The 21,988-nt window shown below is 43.9% G+C and overlaps 1 protein-coding gene across 3 annotated transcripts in view; it reads right to left on the bottom strand.

Annotated features, from left to right (window-relative positions):
* Positions 1-21,988, bottom strand: part of TTC28 (tetratricopeptide repeat domain 28) — a 698,236-nt gene that overhangs the window by 41,193 nt on the left and 635,055 nt on the right. For all 3 annotated transcript variants that reach the window (XM_066260240.1, XM_066260241.1, XM_066260242.1), the window contains one exon: positions 7,994-8,134. In XM_066260240.1, coding sequence (XP_066116337.1) covers positions 7,994-8,134 — 141 coding nt within the window. The remainder of the gene's footprint in view (positions 1-7,993; positions 8,135-21,988) is intronic.

The following is a 21,988-nucleotide window of genomic DNA, read 5'->3' as shown; positions in this document are numbered from 1 at the left end:
CTGGACCCCAGAGCTCCACTGAGGTACAGATGTGGAGAGGGTTTCAGACTAGGGCTGGGAGGTAGGACCTACCCTGCACTGGTAATAGTGGCAGGCCAGCTGTGTCCTCACTGCCACAAACAGTAAGTGCCGCAGCTGCCTGTGCAGACTACAGTCAAAGAACTCCCTTTCCTGTGTTGCTCTATTTTTACTGCAGCACTGACAGTGACCCATGACAGTTTTGGTGCGGGATATGTCCACCCAGAGATCTGCCTACAGAAACACTCAATCAACAGCCTGCAGTCAGCTGCTTAGCCCTGCCTAGGAACGCACACAGACAACACAGAGGACTCGTGGCTGTGTGACTCGGAGGGGCCGGTGCCTTTTCTACTCCTCTCTTTTCTTTGCTTATATTATAAAAGGGGGGGGGGGTGAACTAAAGACCTTGTAGGTCTCTTTTAGTTCTAAAAATTAAAAATTTACTCAACTTAGGAAGTCATCGTAAACTTGGTGGCTCCTTTAAGCCCTCTGTTGACCAATAGGGCACTGCCACAGCCTCTGTGGCCAGAAGCCCTGCAGCCTTTCCTATGTTCATCCTTTGTGTCACGTGTGAGCATATCTTTCTAGCGCTGTCACCTGCCCAGGAGAGTTGGCACTGCTGGTGCACACCCCTGTGGTCAGATTTCAGAGTCACAGCTGAATGGCAGCGGGTCCTGAGCTCTAAGCCTGGCTGACAGTGCTTGACAGATATGAACAGGTATGTGGGTATGACCTGGTCCATAAACCCCAAGGCTCTGAACTAAAAAACTCCCACTGGAGAGAGACCCCAGCCCTAGAACACCTTCCCTCGGCCCCTACCCTCTTGCTCTGAACTCCTTTCTGTACACAAGGAGTGCAAGCTGTGCAGGGAAGACACTGGGCACTCCTTCCAGCTGACCCAAAACTCACTCCAAAATACTGGGACCATGCACCCAGCCCATTTGACCCCTCCCTGGTGATCGGCATCCCAAGGACAAGGACTGCTGTCCTTGCAAGCACATCTAGCACCTTCCTAGCTGCTTCCTTCCCAACAGCCTAGTGCATCCGTGGCACTGTGGAAGAATGGCATGAGGATGGGTCAGGGTCCTCAGTCACAGGACCTCACAGTCACTATACTGTTTGATTCCTACGAGCCTGCCTGCCTGGCTGACTTCTCTCTGCCTCAGCTCTCTGGACTCAGAGGAGAGAACAGTGTTCTCTTCTTACAATGGGTGCCTGGAGAGGTGGAAACACTGCCCACGTGGCAAGAGTATGAGCCCAGGAGGAGCTGGGCTCCCCAGTCAGGCACCAGCCAGGCCTGCCACATCTACATCTCCCTCTCAGGTCCTTATAAAGTGGGATTGCTCCTCCTTTACAGTTTAGGAACCAAGGTTCAGAGAGGGCAAGAAATATGTACAAGGCTGCAGGTCAGGCCTCACTGGAAGGTTTTCATTGCACCTTCCCAACCTTCAGGACATACCCAGCAACCTGTAGGCCTGCACTCGCCTCTGGACCCCGCCCTCCTGGCCCCTGCAGGAGCCTCTGCCTTCTGCAGTCAGTCAGCCAGGAAGGGCAGCTCTGGACTCACAGCTGCACCACCGCACAGCTCCAGCAGGTGGCACTGGCTTGCTTTCCTCCAGGCCTATCCATTTACTGCCAGGGACTCTGGCTGGCTAATTGACAGCCTAGCTCTTGGCATTTTTTCACACCACGTGTCTTTATTAGCTTGTTCCTCAGATGATGTTTATTAATCTACTTCTGGAGAAATATTCGTTTTCTCCACTGCATGGCCATCTGTGTGGTGACAGGAGAAGTAGAGGAAACAAGCATGTGTCTGGGGACAGGGAGGCTGGCAGGCGAGAGGGAAGCTGCCTGGCCCCTGCACGTGTAGAACAAGGGGCTCCAAGAGGACACGAGAAGTGCTACCGAGGAGAGAAGAGCATCAGTGTGTAGCTGATGTCTCTGGAATTATGACAAACACCAGGCAGCCTGGGCAGTACTCACTGCTCATGAATCTCCCTTCAGGGATGAAGAGATCTACTTCCTAGGCAGGAAGATTTATAACTGGGCCGGGGCTGCAGAAGGCCCCATGTGCCGGCTTCACTCACACGCACACACTGATGCAGCCCCACATGCAGCCCTGTCAGGACCGCTGCGCCTGCCAGGTGTGAATGAGCCTTTGTGGAGGGGACACAGCGGGGCACTTGAGGAAGGCGTGTTGGAAGTCTGAGTCAGAACTGCAGTGCTCTGGGCACAAGTTAGCTGCTGGCTTCCCAGCCAGAGTCCATTTAGGGGTTGAGGTAGGTCCCTGGGCAGACTGCAGAACGTAGTGAGCCCCCCGCCACAACCTACACACATTGCTTTCTGGGCTTTCACATTCAAAGATGGAGACCTCAATGAGCAGGTAGAAACGGGAGCAAGGGGCTGACTCCCCATTAGGTGAGACTAATGCAGGGGGGTTCGCAACCTGAGGATTCCAGGGATGGTCAGAGTGACCTGGCCCTGAGAGTCTGTCCCACCTGTCTCTGTGGCCTGGGAGGAGGAAGAACCAGCAACCTGGAGCTTGGCACGATTGGGAAGAATCGTCAGGCAGCAGAGCTCGTGAACAGCTGGCAGTGGCTTCCCCTGTACGCACCTCAACCTGGAAGCAGGCGGCCCTGAAAGGGGCAGACTCCAACAGACCATGAACAAATAGGACTCCGTGGTCTGGGGAGAGGCAGGGTGCAGGTGAGAGCTAGGAAAGGCACCATGTCATGAAAACACATAAGGGCAACCTGACTGACACAGGAACCAGCTTTGCCTGGGCTCTGCTCTTCATGCTCCAGGGCAAATGATGGTGTTCACTCTCTCAAGCAGTGCACACCTCCTAGGGGCTGGCCCGGTGACTGCAGGTAGACAGAGTCAAAAGAGAGACTGTGTCCTTATCCTCCTGGAGCTTATGATCTCAGAAGACCATGAAGGGTCCAAGAGCTGCTGCAAATGTGCGTCTATGTGGCCTTAAAGCTTGAACATAGTGGGAGAGCTGAGGCCACCAATGCAGTGTCCTCTCCTTTCCCACCTATTTTCCATGTTCTAGCCTCCTGATCTCCATTGCCCACCAGGCATGCAGGTCCTTCCCATCTGACTGTCTGGATACAGGGCCATGGAGTAAGCCAAGCCAGGAGTACTCACCTCAAAGCACACCTGGCCATGGTATCTTTCAGACTACCGTAGGCAGAGAACAAAAGAGTACTGATACGGAGCATTCTGGTGTGGGCCAGATCTAGGTCATAACATGAGTATATCCCTGGCATCCTCACCAAGAAGTACCCCAGCCCCTTCCACTGTTACAGAGGAGTAAACAGGACTCCAGATTAAGCATCTCACTTGAGGCCATCATAACAGAGGAAGGAACCTGCTTCTCAAAGCAGTCAGGCAGCAGGAAGCCCACAGCCTGGGACCTCTGTTCTCTGGGGAGCCCGAAGCCTAGAGCTGCGGTGACCTTTGGCCCTGAACACTCATATGGAGTGCTCCCTCTTCCCCAGGATGACGGGCACCACACAGAGCACCAATCTCCAGCAGGACATTGCCCCTGGTCGGGGTTGTGCAGGGGGCGGAGAGGAGGAAGGAGGCTGCTTCCCAGTGGTGGTGAGCTCATTCTAGGAGTCGCTGGCTGCCTTTTCTCAGCCACGCATTTCCTCCTGTGCTCAGGCACATGGCTCCTCACCTCAGGATGTCTATCACACATTCTCGCTTTCTGAAAGCCAGTTTGGGTAGCTTCCTATTTGCACTCACTCCAGCAGGGAGAGCCAGGCTGCCCGTTCTGGGCCTGGGGAGAGACCTGCCTCTACTCTTCATGAACTTCAAGATGCTCAGAGCCCCCCACCCCAGTGGGGACTTCCAGCCTCATAGCAGTATTGCTCTTGGGAAGCCCAACAGACAGTGAGCAGAGCTCCTGCTCTCTGGACCTGCAGCTCTGAGCTGTGTCTGCTGAGCATGAGGGCTGGCCTCCAGTTTTAACAAGTACCTAGGTTTTAAGGCATCAGTGGAAAAATTAATTGGCAAATCCATTATATTCAGGAAGCCAGAGCTGCCTCAATTCAATTTAAGAAAAGGACCCTGGTACTATTCAGTGAGTCTCCCCTCTGAACATCCTCACATGAAAGGTTGTCTCCTCTGGGAGATGAAAGCTGTCAATGCTGCATTTTAAGCCCTTATTCAATAAACTGTCATCAGCACTCTCTGCCTGCTCACCTTCTTAATTACCAAGTGCAGCTCTGGGTCTGCTCCCTCCTCGGGAGAAGAGCCTGAGGCCTGGCAGGCTGGGCAGGGCCCCTCCCAAGACCAGGGATGAGTCTGGGCTGCACGTGGCTTCTCCCCCTGGGTTTTCGGGCTCTCCTAGGCATTTCGTGTTTGTGGGTACATTCGTGGCCTAGACTGAGGACTGTGGCTCATGTCTCTACCAAGAAGGCCCGGGCCCACCTCCTCTGCCCATGCAGGGCACTCAGCTGTAACCAGCTGCTCTTTGTCACATGTGCATGAGGCTCCACGGCCCAGCCTGGAAATGGCTGCTTTGAAAAAAACCTGATCCCCAGGCCAGTCTTGCACAGAATTTACTTGCTGACTGCACTCAGGGGTCAGAACAGATGACCAGAGCTGGGCAGTCAGTAGGGGATGGGTTTATCATGTTCTCAGGGTCCAATCCATGCCCATCTCCAGCAGTGCCAACAATGTGTGTTTTGTACCCAAACTCCCTCTCTTCTACCTGTATGTTCCTTCTAGCTTGATTTTTTCATCCATTAATTTTTTTATGTGATCTGGTGGCATTTGAATATTTTGGTACACTGTTTTAAGTTCTCTAAAAAGAAAGTGAACAAATAAATAAGTGGTAAAGAAAACATTACTTATAAATGAAATTTGCCTTAAAATATACTGGCAAACTTGATACTTAAGAGGCAACCAATGGGGGATTCTGTTGCATTCTGAACTTGTCACTACCCAATGGGCCTAACTTTAAAGTGACTTCCGCCTGACCTGTGGTGGTGCAGTGGATCAAGCCTCGACCTGGAACACTGAGGTCGCCGGTTCAAAACCCTGGGCTTGCCTGGTTAAGGCACATAAGGGAGTTGATGCTTCCTGCTCCTCCCTCCCCTTTCTCTCTCTCTCCCCCCCCTCTTCTCTAAAAAATGAATAATAAAAAAAAATAATTAAAGTGACTTCTGATGCAGGGCTCAGTCTCACAGCTGACTACATCTGTGTCTGCGCTGTCTGGGGAGGAGCACAGTGTGGCACAGGAGGGGCCTGCCAGCCTAGTGGGTACTTCCAGGCAGCACATGGGGACAGGCAGAGGTCTCTGAGGAGGACGGGGGCTCCTGCCTAAGGCCCAGTGACTGGACCCACCTATGTAGCTGCCCTATGTAGCTGCTGTTGGCCAGAAAGGCCCTTGCTCAGAATCGCCACCAAGACAGAGCCTTGGCCCAGAGCCTCAGGACCACCAACAGACAGCAGAGGACAGGACTGGCAGGACACCAGTCAGAACTGAGTACAGAACCTCAATACTCAAGGCCAGGGTTGTGGCTGTAACTGATATCCAATCAGATCATCAGTCTGCATTTAGTCAAAGGCTTTCTGGTATCTGGTGGCCAGAGAGAGGCTGTAAGAGGAGGAAGATCAAGCTATTCAATCAGGTTTTGGGGTTTGGGGGTAAAGATTTGATTCAGAAAGTGGTTGATTCACCCACTTTGGTGCCATAGTAACTTCAGACTTAAGCAGGGAGAGAAAGAAACTACATCCTGCACAGCAGGGTTTCTATTCCTCATCACATTACTGCATCCTCATAACAGCTCTGTCCACAGACATCTACTCTCATTTTCCAGATGACAAAATAAAAGGTTCAAGGTTACCTACTAATAAAACATACAGCCAGGTTTCAAATCCAGGTCTGTCCCAGAGCCCAAGTTTTCTCCCCTCCACTGTGTGCCTCACCCCGGAAAAACGCCAAGTCCTGGGGGTACAGGACACACTACCCGTCCAGGGCCTCCTGCCTACAGTGGACTTTGGTGGCATTGCTTTAGCTTCAGGGTGGCACTGGAGGCAGGAATGATGTGAACGTATCACGCTGACACAAACACACATACATGAGTGGGAGAGGGACACAGGCTTGCATGGGTCCCAGCTACTGATGAGGGCAATCCTGCAGGAACAGTGTTAGTCCTCTCCGGTCACTGCTCTTCCCGGGGCCCTTAGGAATCCTGGGAAGAGGTGGCCCTGTCTCCTCTGCAGTGCACACCACATCCCCTCCCACCTCCACTGCAGGCTGCACTTTTGCTCATGGGTGTGCCTGAGACCAGGTCGACCATGGGCACTTGATGGCCTGCCTTTAGGACTCGCTCATGTAAAGGACATGAGGTGGGACAGGAAAAGGAAAGGCAGGTGAGGCCACAATCCAAGATGGCCAACACCTGCTGCAAAAGTACATACTAATTTCACCCCTTCCCAAGTTTATCCACCCGTGTTATCTTAGGAATTCAAGTTTAGCACTGTCCTTCTCACATTATGCAAAACAGTAGGAAGCCACATGTGTACGGTGCCTTCTGGGCATTAGGAAGTAGTGTGTTTTTAAACTCCTTTAATTTCCATGTTAAGGAACACTGCAAAATAGGAAACTCATCCCTATTTCAGGGCTGAGGAAACAGGCTGAGAGTGGTAGAATCACTTGCCCAGTGCTCCACAGATGGCATGTGACATAGCCAGACCCTGAGTCCTGAATTCTCCCCACCCTAGTTTACAACCATGGGTTCCACTGCCTGGCAGAGTCAAGAATCACCTGCTTCATGGCCGAGAAGGTGGCCTAGGAGGATGAGCACCCAGGCCCACTCCCATGCCTCCTGCCCCCGATCCCATCCCTACATAAAACTGAGAGTTGTAACAGATACCTGTTAAAGAGCTAGGGAAGGAGGAGCAACTGGGAGTTAACCAGCTTAAAGTCTGGTCTCCATTCAACCAAGTTGCCAGTCCTTACATCCCCAGCCCTTGGATCCCGTCCCATTCAGCTTACCCCTGGGAAAGTAAACACACGTTTGTCACCCTGACAGCACAATAATGAGAGGAAACCAGGCCCTGAGTAGGAACAGACCGGGCACACAATGCCCGCACAGCAGGGCCGCCAGGCAGAGGTTGCCTCTGCCCAGAGCACCATCATCACTTCCCGCCTGTGCTCCAGGCTCGATATGCTGCCCTTTAAAGTCAGGCCCTCAGATGAGACAGAGACCTGAGAGAGTCCCAGATGTCTTTCTGGAAAGGCCTATCCAAATGTGACTCCCAGGTTGTGGCCAGGCAGCTATATGACAGTGGGATGGGTACCCCTCAACCCCAATTTCCTGCCCATGTTTTTCTGGATGCAGCTCAGCTGTCACCCCTAAGAGTTAGATGCAGGGGGATGCTGGTTGGCAATTTCAACTCATCTCAAAACCACTAAGACCTATTTGATCAAGTAATAGGGAGATGGGGCCTCAGGGCAGACAGGTGGGCTAGGCCTGGCCCAGTGCTCCCTCCAGCAATGCCAACATCCCACTCTCCCTGGCCTCCCTCAGCCTCAGGTCAGCAGGGTCAACATAGGTGCCCAGCCCATGAGTTACAGGCATAAGCTGGCAAAGAAGTATGTGAGGCTACTTGGCCTGGCTTCCACCTAGTATTAGGAAGGCAGCTCCATGGCCCTGTGAAGAAGTGGCCAACTGCCCCTATCACAGCCACATGCAGATTGCCGTGACAAAAGGTTTATTAAACATCAACTCAGTGAGGTTTTCTCACTGACGCAGAGGTGCTGCTGTGACACTGAGGGTCACAGCATGGGGTCATGCTGATGAGCATGGGGTCATGAAAGTGTCACACTTGCTTCTGCAAACATGTGACAAGAACCAGAAGCCCTGCCAACTGGAAAGAGCATCATCCAAAAGCATGTTATCTGTGTCCAGGGCACCTTGCCCCGCACTGGCCTTGGAGACGAGACCACATGCACCTGTTAAAGAGGTTATTGCGGCGAACCATCCGAAGGAAGCCAGTGGGGTCAGTCACTGAATTAAGCTTGTTGTTCATCTCTTCAAACTGTTGGTCCATGATGTCTCCAGCTTCACTCTCTGTCTCACTGCTGGCACAGGCCCTGCAGGAAAAGTGCAAAGAAAGCCAATCAGAGACAGGAAGCACTAAACATAGAAGTCTACTGCATGGTCCGTGCTATTCCCCCACCCAACAAAGCCCTGGTACTGAATGCCTCCCTGAGGCCAGGTCACCCCGCATCCTCCTCAGCGTCCCTATGGCCTTCTTTCACTGGACACTCTCCACAGGAGGGAGCTGTGCCGGAGCCAGTACCGCACTCCCTATGTCTAGTTTATGTCCAACACATAATAGTTGCTCAACACGACACACACTAGGTGCTCAGCACTATTTGTAAAGGAGCAGCTTCATCTTTTGTGTCTGTACTGGGCTGCAGGGGTGCTCTTCCTGGAGCGGAGCTCAGGTGACTGTGGCTGTGTGGCAATCCTCCCAGCACAAGTGCTAGTCCATTCCATCCCAGAAACAGACCCTAAGCACCTACCATGTGCTGGGCACCAGCTAGGACTGGGATCCACAACCCCAAAAGGCACTTTCTAGATTGGGAGACAGTGCTCGCTTTGGCAGCACATATACTAGATTGGGAGACAGACATGCACACGAGTAGTACAATGTCGGGCAGAGCAGCCACTGTCTGAAGTGTGGGCTTGAGAAACACTGCTGATTGGAGCCCATTTTCCCAGCTCAGCATGGGAATGTTACAATATTTGAATTAATAAATTCCTATTTCCCCTATGACAGAATGTAATAGAACATCTCACAATAGGTTTTAAATAAACAGAAATACCCAGGAGTGCCTGACTCATCAGTATTATTAAAATGACAAAAGGTTTATTAAACTAAAAGCTGTGCACTATGGCCATAGGAGACCAAGATAGATGCCACAGGAGCACATGTGTCCAAGGGAGTGCCGCACTGTGGCTGCCACTCACTGTCCTCACTGTACATCATAGGAGACTGCGGTCAGCAAAGGCAGACCTCTCTGGCAAGACCTCGGCTGCCTTTGGCATGATGATTTCACTCAGACATTGTGGAAATGATGCTATCTAGTCCACAGATAGCTCTGAGGCAACTGTGTTTCAAGTTTCCTGTTGACTTAAGGACCAGTGTGGAAGGGTGGTGAGCACCAGGGCATTGGAGGCAGAAGGCAGACTCAAAGACATGCATGCCTCTCGTGCTGGAGAAGAAGGATCTGGAAAGGAATGACTTCCTGTTGCCCAGACGGAAAAGGGTCTTGCACCAAGATTTAGGTTTAAGTTGAACATGACCTGCTTCAAATAACCAGGCTGGTGAGCCTGTGACATCGATTACACGAGAGAGAAGCAAATAAGACCCTTACTGGGTCACTAGAGTCAAATGAGACACAGTCTGGGAAGTATGGCACTGTGAGGTGACTCTTATCATCTCCATCTTACTTCTGAGGAGACTGAGGTTTGGAGAAACCAAGAAACTTGGCCAAAGAGCACTTAAAGATAAGCCGGGGCTGAGCCCAGCTCAGGCCTTGGCTTGGGCTTCCCCATCCCTCCCATTTTAGGCGCTAAGCTTCTCATATATTCCATCTCTCTCTCTGCTGGGGTTGGATAAGGGGACGGGTGAGGGTAAATATAGGAAGCAAGAGAAACCAAAAAACTTCTGGGCACCTAAGCACACTGCCATAGCTTCTACCCTGCTGGAGAGCAGGGGATGAGGTTTTACTCCTCTCACCACACCACAGGTACTAACTAAACAGCTGAGCAGCTGAAGGTTTGAAATGCTCCCTTGGGAGCTGAGGGCCCTTCACAGAGACCCTGGTAAATATCACTTAACAAGCTACTATGTCTAGAGACACATTTATCATCAGAATGCAACTGCCTGCTTGGAGCTGAGAAATCTGCTTGTCATTCAGCACTTTGCAAAGGAAAGAAGAATTGGCTGTAACTGGTATCAGCCTCCATTATCTGGCAGTTCCACTCTCACAGTCAGCCACAGACTGAGCCCTCTGAATCTCATGCCTAATGGGGTTGTTTCCTATTTTCTGACCCTTCAAAGTATTAACACACTGAAGGGAAAAACAAACAGGCGATGTCACAGATAAGGAATCTCCCTTACAAAACAGACCTCATCAACACAGCACACAGCAGCGATCCCAAGAGTGCTTTGCCACCAGTGGTCCTCATAACACATCCCCTCCCCAATACTCTGAGAGATGTCCTAGAGATGGCACACCACCGGCCCTGATACCATTCCTTTTCATGATTACTGAGTGGGACTGATGTGGAAGAAGGTGCAGAGATTAACAAAGAAAAGAGAGTCATGTTATACCTGTCTTCAAGGCACTTATAATCAAGTATGACCAGTGACTACTGGCTCAGGTGGCTTTAAGCGGGCGCACAGGTGCAGAGGTGGGCACCAGTGCCGAGAGCTGCAGGAGGCCCTCTCTGTTTCTGGCTCAGAGAGACCAGCTGTTGAAAAACACTGGAATAGAGGACAGCCCTCATTTCTCTTATTCTCTTCTCACTCTCACATGTTTCAGGCCACAAAAAAATCCTGTTTTGGTAGTGGCAGTGACAACAGCAGTAGCAAGGGCCTGAAGGAGTCTGAAGAATTAAGGGAAGGGAGACTTTCTAATCACTGACAGACTTATTAGAGGAGATGTGGTCCCAAAAGGACGGGGCAAAACCCTTTGTTTTTGTCTTCCCCGCTCTCCTTGCCCCTTGGCTCATGATGTGCGAGTTGTCATGGGGAGGGAACAGCATAGCAGGGCAAATGAAGGCCCAGCTTTCTGGTGGGATGACCAAAAAGAAGAGCTCTGGGGAATCAAACTGTACTGTTGAGACCACAGAGAGGGAGAAGCATAGGAAAGGAACCATTTAAAGATATTTAGGAATTCCTGGATTCACCTCCAGCTGCACATGCACAGCTGACCCTAAAAACTTTAAGAACTTAAATACAAGGTAAATCACTGCCTAGAGCCCAGATAGGCCAGTAAGCAGTTAACTTGTGGGACAGACTTAACTTTTTTCAAAGCAGAGACTTTGAAAAAAAAAATTTTTTTTTTGAGACTTTGAAAATTGAACTTATAATGAAAGCTGATTGGAGCCTGTGACCTGAACCCTAACCAGGTCAACTGCCTGCTAAAACAAAAGTATCAATATTCTCTATACCATATCAAACAAGATCCAGAGAAAAAAGATGCATTATGTACAGAGAAAATAAGAGGTGTAATCAAAGACAGTAAGAGATAAAACAGATTTCAAAAAAAAAGTTCAGGGCCCTGGCCGGTTGGATCAGCGGTAGAGCATCCACCCGGTGTGTGGAAGTCCCAGGTTCAATTCCCGGTCAGGGCACACAGGAGAAGCAATCATCTGCTTCTTCACCCCTCCCCCTTCTCTCTCTCTCTCTCTCTCTCTTTTCTCCTCCCATGGCCATGGCTCAAATGGTTTAAGCAAGTTGGCCCCAGGTGTTGAAGATAGCTTCATAGCTTCTCCTCAGGAACTAAAATAGCTTGGTTGAACAATGAAGCAGCAGCCCCAGACAGGCAGAGCATCGCCCAGTAGGGGGCTTGCCAGGTGGATCCTGGTTAGAGCGCATGAATGAGACGGTCTCTGCCTTTCACTTAATTAAAAAAAATTTCAAATAACCTCAAAGAAGACAGGAAAGGGAGAAAGAGAGGAATGAAAAACAGAGAAGCAAACATTAACATGCATACATAAATCCACACATATCAATACTTGTATTAAATGTAAATGATCCAACTATAGAAATTGACAAACTAAAATTAAATAAACATGACAATTAAAAACAAATGCTTCCATAAGAAATTCACTCCAAATACAATAATATAGGTAGGTTAATAGTAAAAATACAGATATAACATGTAAACACTAGTGACAACAAAGCTGGAGTAGTGATATTAATATCAAAGTAGACTTCAAAGAAAAATTATATATATCAGGGATAAAGAGGGACATTACACAATGATAAAAGGGTCAATTAACCAAGAACAAAAAGCAATCAAATGTGCATTCACCTATCAACAGAGCTTCAAAATACATAAAGCAAAACCTGACAGAATTGAAAGGAGAAATAGATAAACTGAAAGAGACGTCAACACTCCTTTCTCAGTAGTCGACAGAACTGGTAGACAAAAAATCACCACACTAAACAACTGAACAAAACCATCAATCATTTGGATAGAATTGATATTTAGAGAACACTCCACCCAGTAACAGCAGAATACATATTCTTGTCAAATGCACATAGAAAATTCCTCAAGACAGACCATCCCTGGGTCACAAAACAAACCTTTACAAATGTAAAACAAGGGATATCATGCAAAATACATTTTCTGCCCATCATGGAATTAGGTATGAAAGAAAAAGAAACAAACAAAAACAGGATAGTCTCCAAACACTTGGAAACTAAAGACACCCTTCTAAGTAACTGCCCAGAAAATAGCCTCAAGGAAAGTTAGAAAAATATTCTGAACTAAACAAAACTAAAAATACAACGTAAAATTTGTAGGATGTAGATAAAATCTTCGAGATAAACGATAGCATTAAATACATTAGAAAAGAAAATACTGGAAATATCAGGGAAAACACTTTGTAAAGCACACGATTGACTAACCATTATGCTGCACACCTGAAACTAACACAAAATAATACTGAATGTAAACTGTAATTTAAATTTTAAAAAATTCAGCCTGACAGGTTGGGGTGCAGTGGAAATAGTGTCGACCAGGAACACTGAGGTTACTGGTTAGAAACACTGAGGTCGCTGGTTCTCAGGGCAGGCTCATCAGCGTGGGTTGCTGGCTTTTGCAGGGGATTGTCCACACAATCCCAAAGCTCACCAGTTTGAGCCCAAAGGTTGCTGGCATGAAAAAGCCCAAAGTCACTGGCTTGAGCAAGGAGACCTTGGCTTGGCCTGGTCAAGGCATATACAAGAAGCAATCAATGCACAACTAAAGTGAAAACAACTCCACCCTCTTTCTCCCTTCCTGTTTCTTTCTCACACAAATACAGATAAATAATTTTCAAAAACAAGAAGAAAGGTCTGATATAAATAAGCTAAGCTTTCACTTTAAAAAATTAGAAAAAAATGAGCAAAATAAACCAAAGCAAGCAGAGGAAAGAAAATAATAGGGCAGAAATCAAACTAAAAAGAGCAAAACAATGTCTTTTTTAAGGAAGTCAACGAAACAAAAAGTTGGTTATCTGAAAAAAAATATCAATAAAACTGATAAGCTTCTAGCCAAGCAGACCAAGAATAAAAGAGAAAAAGTAAAATTATCAGTATCAGAAATGAAAGAGAAAATGTAACTACTGATCCCAAGAAATTAAGAGGATAATAGAATACTATAAACAACTCTACAAATGATTCAGCACCTGAGATAAAATGGAACAATTACTAACAATCCACAACCACTAAAACACATCCAGGAGGATGACGTCAGAGTAATGGTGGGGTAGGAAGCGATACCGATAAATCTCCCCCAAAACTCAACAGGATCTTCAACCAGAAACAGAAAAACCTATCCTTGGAGCCTCCAGATGTTTTGCAATACACCCGAAGGTATGATCGAGCAAAAAATTGGCTAAATATATAACCAAACCCCGAAGGAAATAGGGAGTAAGAAATGCTCCGCCTTCCTCACTAACCTAAACAGGGCGGCTTTCACTGGACACTGAGAATATAGAAACTTAAGGCGGGCAAAGGGGGTGAATAGATCCAGGCCGTGGCACAAACGGCCGAACCAGGCTGTGGCATGTAGATCCAAGCCAAGGAAAAACTGTTCCTGTGACAACCCAGGCAATACAGCTAACACTCGCGCCAAACTCAGACAAAGAAAGACAAGCAGGGCAGCCATTTTACCCGATCTCCTGGTCGGCGCCCGCAGAGAGTAGGCAAGAGATTCCTTCCAAAGCCCCGGGAGTGTGCGCCTGTGTTGTCCCACAGAGAGGCAGAGTCAGAGGCATTTGTGTGGGCCGAAAGTGGAATCTCCAGGCCGCCCCAGCGCCCTGGGGGAGACACGCATGGGGAGGGAGCGAGAACTAATTCCAACGCTGGAACTTTTCTGTGTGGGAGGGGGTTTCACTCAGAGGGTGAGGCCGCTGGTACAGGCATTGTTTGTTCAAACAAATAATAGATGAGAACTTCCCAAGCCTGTGGAAAGAACTAAAGCCTCAAATTCATGAAGCAAACAGAACTCCGAGTTTTCTTAACCCCAACAAACCTACTCCAAGGCACATCATAATGAAATTGACACAAACCAATGGCAAAGAAAAAATTCTCAAGGCAGCCAGGGAAAAGAAGAATACAACATATAAAGGAAGGCCCATTAGATTATCATCAGATTTCTCAGCAGAAACTCTACAAGCTAGAAGAGAGTGGACCCCAATATTTAAAATCCTGAAAGAGAGGAACTTTCAGCCATGAATACTATACCCATCAAAGCTATCCTTCAAATATGAAGGAGAAATAAAAACATTCACAGATACAGAAAAGATGAGGGAATTTATCATCAGAAAACCCCCACTCCAGGAATTACTAAAGGGGGTTCTCCAATCAGATACAAAGAACAAAAAAAAAAATAAAGCCACAAGTAAAAGCTCCAAGAAGAACACAATAAAACCAAATTTAAACTGTGACAACAACTAAAAGAAAGGGGGGAGAGGATGGAGATTAACAGTAGCAAAGGACGATGGAGTGCAAAAGTACTCACAAAATAGCGCGCTACAATGAACAGGGTAGGAACCCTTTTCATTACTTAAAGGAAACCACCATTGAAAAAACCACCACAGAAGCACATGAGATAAAAAAGATAGCAACAGAGGAAAGATGTATGGAATACAACCAAATAAAAACAAAAGATAGAAAAACGAAAGAGAAGGATCAAACAAGACACAAAACTAACAGAAAGCAATCTATAAAATGGCAATAGGGAACTCACAAGTGTCAATAATTACACTAAATGTAAATGGATTAAACTCACCAATAAAAAGACACAGAGTAGCAGAATGGATTAAAAAAGAAAATCCAACTGTATGCTGCCTACAGGAAACTCATCTAAGTAACAAGGATAAAAACAAATTCAAAGTGAAAGGCTGGAAAACAATACTCCAAGCAAATAACATCCAAAAAAAAGCAGGTGTAGCAATACTCATATCTGATAATGCTGACAAGACAACAAAAGTACTCAGAGACAAAAATGGCCATTTTGTAATGGCTAAGGGGACACTGAATCAAGAAGACATAACAATTCTTAATATATATGCACCAAACCAAGGAGCACCAAAATATATAAGACAGCTACTTATTGACCTTAAAACAAAAACGGACAAAAATACAATCATACTTGGAGACCTCAATACACCGCTGATGGCTCTAGATCGGTCATCCAAACAGAGAATCAACAAAGATATAGTGGCCTTAAAAAAAACACTAGAGCACCTGGATATGATAGACATCTACAGGACATTTCATCTCAAAGTGACTGAGTATACATTTTTCTCCAGTGTACATGGATCATTCTCAAGAATTGACCATATGTTGGGCCACAAAAACAACATCAGCAAATTCAGAAAAATCGAAGTTGTACCAAGCATATTTTCTGATCATAAAGCCTTGAAACTAGAATTCAACTGCAAAAAAGAGGAAAAAAAATCCCACAAAAATGTGGAAACTAAACAACATACTTTTAAAAAATGAGTGGGTCAAAGAAGAAATAAGTGCAGAGATCAAAAGATATATACAGACTAATGAAAATGACAATACGACATATCAGAATCTATGGGATGCAGCAAAAGCAGTGATAAGAGGGAAGTTCATATCACTTCAGGCGTATATGAACAAACAAGAGAGAGCCCAAGTGAACCACTTAACTTCCCACCTTAAGGAACTAGAAAAAGAAGAACAAAGACAACCCAAAACCAGCCGAAGAAAGGAGATAATAAAAATCAGAGCAGAAATAAATGAAATAGAGAACAGTAAAACTATAGAAAAAATTAATAGAACAAAGAGCTGGTTCTTTGAAAAGATCAACAAAATTGACAAACCCTTGGCAAGACTTACCAAGGAAAAAAGAGAAAGAACTCATATAAACAAAATCCAAAATGAAAGAGGAGAAATCACCACGGACACCGTAGATATACAAAGAATTATTGTAGAATATTATGAAAAACTTTATGCCACTAAATTCAACAATCTAGAAGAAATGGATAAATTCCTAGAACAATACAACCTTCCTAGACTGAGTCAAGAAGAAGCAGAAAGCCTAAACAGACCTATCAGTAGAGAAGAAATAGAAAAAACCATTAAAAACCTCCCCAAAAATAAAAGTCCAGGTCCTGACGGCTATACCAGCGAATTTTATCAAACATTCAAAGAAGACTTGGTTCCTATTCTACTCAAACTCTTCCAAAAAATTGAAGAAGAAGCAATACTTCCAAACACATTTTATGAGGCCAACATAACCCTCATACCAAAACCAGGCAAAGATGGCACAAAAAAAGAAAACTACAGACCAATATCTCTAATGAATACAGATGCTAAAATACTAAACAAAATACTAGCAAATCGAATACAACAACATACTAAAAAAATAATACATCATGATCAAGTGGGATTCATCCCAGAATCTCAAGGATGATTCAACATACGTAAAACGGTTAACGTAATACACCATATCAACAAAACAAAGAACAAAAACCACATGATCTTATCAATAGACGCAGAAAAGGCTTTCAATAAAATACAACACAATTTTATGTTTAAGACTCTCAACAAAATGGGTATAGAAGGAAAATATCTCAACATGATAAAGGCCATATATGATAAACCACCAGCTAACATCATATTAAATGGCACTAAACTGAAGGCTTTCTCCCTTAAATCAGGAACAAGACAGGGTTGTCCACTCTCTCCACTCTTATTTAATGTGGTACTAGAGGTTCTAGCCAGAGCAATCAGACAAGACAAAGAAATAAAAGGCATCCATATCGGAAAAGAAGAAGTAAAGGTATCACTTTTTGCAGATGATATGATCCTATACATCGAAAACCCCAAAGAAGCCACAAAAAGACTACTAGAAACAATTAGCCAATACAGTAAGGTCACAGGATACAAAATTAACATACAGAAGTCAATAGCCTTTCTATATGCCAACAATGAAACAACTGAGAACGAACTCAAAAGAATAATCCCCTTCACAATTGCAACAACAACAAAAAAATACTTAGGAATAAACATAACAAAGAATGTAAAAGACTTATATAATGAAAACTATAAACCATTGTTAAGGGAAATCGAAAAAGATATAATGAGATGGAAGAATATTCCTTGTTCTTGGTTAGGAAGAATAAATATAATCAAGATGGCCATATTACCCAAAGCAACATACAAATTTAATGCAATTCCCATCAAAATTCCAATGACATTTTTTAAAGAAATAGAGCAAAAAAATCATCAGATTTATATGGAACTATAAAAAACCCCGAATAGCCAAAGCAATCCTAAAGAAAAAGAATGAAGCTGGGGGCATTACAATACCTGACTTCAAACTATATTATAGGGCCACGACAATCAAAACTGCATGGTATTGGCAGAAAAGTAGACACTCAGACCAATGGAACAGAATAGAAAGTCCAGAAATAAAACCACATATATATAGTCAAATAATTTTTGATAAAGGGGCCAACAACACACAATGGAGAAAAGAAAGCCTATTCAATAAATGGTGCTGGGAAAACTGGAAAGCCACATGCAAAAGAATGAAACTCGACTACAGTTTGTCCCCCTGTACTAAAATTAACTCAAAATGGATCAAAGATCTAAACATAAGACCTGAAACAATAAAGTACATAGAAGAAGACATAGGTACTCAACTCATGGACCTGGGTTTTAAAGAGCATTTTATGAATTTGACTCCAATGGCAAGAGAAGTGAAGGCAAAAATTAATGAATGGGACTACATCAGACTAAGAAGTTTTTGCTCAGCAAGAGAAACTGATAACAAAATAAACAGAAAGCCAACTAAATGGGAAATGATATTTTCAAACAACAGCTCAGATAAGGGCCTAATATCCAAAATATACAAAGAACTCATAAAACTCAACAACAAACAAACAAACAATCCAATAAAAAATGGGAAGAGGACATGAACAGACACTTCTCCCAGGAGGAAGTACAAATGGCCAACAGATATATGAAAAGATGCTCATCTTCTTTAGTTATTAGAGAAATGCAAATCAAAACTGCAATGAGATACCACCTCACACCTGTTAGATTAGCTATTATTAACAAGACAGGTAATAGCAAATGTTGGAGAGGCTGTGGAGAAAAAGGAACCCTCATCCACTGTTGGTGGGAATGTAAAGTAGTACAACCATTATGGAAGAAAGTATGGTGGTTCCTCAAAAAACTGAAAATAGAACTACCTTATGACCCAGCAATCCCTCTACTGGGTATATACCCCAAAAACTCAGAAACATTGATACGTAAAGACACATGCAGCCCCATGTTCATTGCAGCATTGTTCACAGTGGCCAGGACGTGGAAACAACCAAAAAGCCCGTCAATAGATGACTGGATAAAGAAGATGTGGCACATATACACTATGGAATACTACTCAGCCATAAGAAATGATGACATCGGATCATTTACAGCAAAATGGTGGGATCTTGATAACATGATACGAAGTGAAATAAGTAAATCAGAAAAAACCAGGAACTGCATTATTCCCTACGTAGGTGGGACATAAAAGTGAAACTAAGAGACATTAATAAGAGTGTGGTGGTTACGGGGGGAGGGGGGAAAGGGAGAGGGAAAGGGGGAGGGGGAGGTGCACAAAGAAAACTAGATAGAAGATGACAGAGGACAATCTGACTTTGGGTGATGGGTATGCAACATAATTGAACGACAAGATAACCTGGACTTGTTATCTTTGAATATATGTATCCTGATTTATTGATGTCGCCCCATTAAAAAAAATAAAATTATTATAAAAAACCCCCACATCCAAATGAAATAGATAACCTGAATAGTCCTATAACTACTGAAAAATTATACTCAGTTGAAAACCATCCAAATTAGAACTCTCCTCGTCCAGATGGTTTCAACGGCAAACTCTACCTAACATTTAGAGAAGAAATAATACTAACTCTACATAATCTCTTCCAGAACTAGAAGAATGTACATTTTCCCCACTCATTTTATGAGGCCAATATTATTCTGATACCAAAAACAGACTAAGATAACATTGGGGGAAATCCTACAGACAACAATCCACAAATCAAATGAAAATTGACAAAGAATCATCAACTAAGTATTACCAGACTTCAACAACATATAAAAAGAATTACACGTTACAATTAAAGGGGATAGAGTTATTGCAGAAATGTAAAGTGTAGCCAAAATTTAAAAATCAATCTATATAATCCACCACATTAAAACTAAAGAAAAAGATACCTGTTTATATCAATTGATGCAAAAAAGCATTTGACAAAATCCAACACCAATTCATGATAAAAACTTGCAAACAAGAAATAAGAGAACTTCATCAACCTGATGAAGAGCAGCTTCAACAAGTGTACAGCTAACGTCATACTTAATGATGAAAGATGTATGCTTACCTTGAGAATAAGGTATGTTCACACCATTCATATTGAACACAGTACTAAAAGTTTCAGCCAGTGCAAAAAGTCAAGAGAAGGAAATAAAAGGCATACAAACTAGAAAGGAAGACAAACTCTATTCACAGAATACGTGATTATCTATGTAGAAAATGCCAGTGAATATACAAAAAGAACCCTAGAACCATTAAGTGAGTTTTATACAGTTGCAAGATACAAGATGAATATACTAAAAGTCAATATTTCTATATATACTAGTAACAAACAACAGCAAACTGAAATTTTAAAAATGACCCCATTTATAATAGCTCCAAAAAAAATACTTAGGTATTAATTAAACAAAAACATAAATCTAACAAAAATCTAACAGGATCTATATGCTGAAAACTATAAAATGCTGACAAAAAATAAATAAAAGAAGGCCTGCCTAACTAGGCAGTGGCACAGTGGATAGAGCATCAGACTGGGATGCCGAGGACCCAGGTTCGAAGCCCTGAGGTCGCCAGCTTGAGCACGGGCCCCTCTGGCTTGAGCATGGGCTCACCAGCTTGAGTGCAGGGTCACTGGCTTAAGCATGGATCATAGATATGACCCCATGATCGCTGGCTTGAGCCCAAAGGTTGCTGGCTTGAGCCCAAAGGTTGCTGGCTTGAACCCAAGGTTGCTGGCTTGAGCAAGGGGTCACTCACTCTGCTGGAGTCTCCGGTCAAGGCACATATAAGAAAGCAATCAATGAATAACTAAGGAGACTAAGAAGCTGCCACAAAGAATTGATGCTTCTCATCCCTCTCCCTTCCTGTTTGTCCCTATCTGTAAGGTGACCAATCATCCTCCTTTAGGGAGGACAGTCCTCCTTTTGTAAGTTCCATCCTCCCTCGAAAAGTGTCCTCCTACATGTCCTAATAGTTGATATTGGAAGACTAATCTGTAAATGTCCGTATTTGATCAATGCAGAGTCGATCCATTGTGTGTGATGTAACATATTTGTATTTGACATGACAATTTGTCAAGGATCAGTACAGTGTGGCAAGACGCGATTATGAGATGCATGTGCTCCACAAAGGAGACCTTGAGAGAGCGTGCGATATACCAAGCATGCAAATGGCTTTGTGTACTTCTTACTGAAACACGACACGGCACATACAACATTGTAGACTCACAATTATTTTTCTCAGTGAATATTCAGACAGGTAAGCACAATTCATGTAAAATTCAATATGAAGGATATTTCTTATTCAGATATTTCCAATATAGTTACAAGATAATACATTAACAAAAAATATTCATTCAATGAATAATTTTTCTTACAATTACTATTAAAAATTAATAAGCATGTATGCATAATTCCAATATAAAATATTACAAATGTTTTTATCATGCATTTATCATATTATAGTTTATTACTGTTGCAATGAATAAAATGTTTCTTTTATTTACGATATTTTCTTCAATTTAGTTTTGTCCTTTTCATTGTAAAAAAGTTGGTCACCTTACTATCTGTCCCTCTCTGTCACAAAACAAACAAACAAAAAAAAACAAAACCTAAAAGTATGGAGAGACATACCATGAGTGATTGTGGATATTAAGGCTCAACAAAGATAGCAATTTTTCCCAAATTGATTTATAAGTTTAACATAATTTCAGTAAAAATCTCAAGAAATTTTTGTAGCTATGGAGAAGCTGAGTGTAAAATTTATATGAAAAGGCAAATTAACTAGACCAGGTAAAACAATTTTGAAGAAATAGAGTAAAGTTTGAGGAATGTCATTTGCAGATTTTAAGACTTACTATAAAGCTATAGAAACAAATATAATGTAGTATTATTAAAGTATGCCAACGATAAAGATCAGTGGAACAGAATAGAGTCCAAAAATGGCCAATTAATTTCTGACAAAGGTGCAAAGACAATTTAATAAAGCATAGTCTTTTCAATAGATAGTTTGGGAGCAACTGTACATCCATACGCAAAAAAAAATAATAATAATTTAGCCTTGTAAAATGAACCACGGATTTAACCTCACACCTTATAATGAACTCAAAATGAATCACAGATACAAATATAAAAATATAACACTATAAAACCTTTAGAAGGAAACATAGGAGAAACTTTTTGACCTGGGATAACAGATTTCTTAGACATTTCACCAGAAGCATTATCCATAAAGAATTAATAAAACCAGTATCACTAAAATGAAAAACTTTTACTCTGTGAAAGACATTGTTAAGAGAAAATAAAAGAGCTATATAGACTGAGAGAAAATAGTATATTTGCAAGTTACATATTTGCCAAA

This window comes from Saccopteryx bilineata, chromosome 2, assembly GCF_036850765.1.
Source record: "Saccopteryx bilineata isolate mSacBil1 chromosome 2, mSacBil1_pri_phased_curated, whole genome shotgun sequence".
Lineage (NCBI taxonomy): Eukaryota > Metazoa > Chordata > Mammalia > Chiroptera > Emballonuridae > Saccopteryx > Saccopteryx bilineata.
Note: the sequence above shows the minus strand (reverse complement) of the source record. Positions and strands in the feature narration are given on the sequence as shown.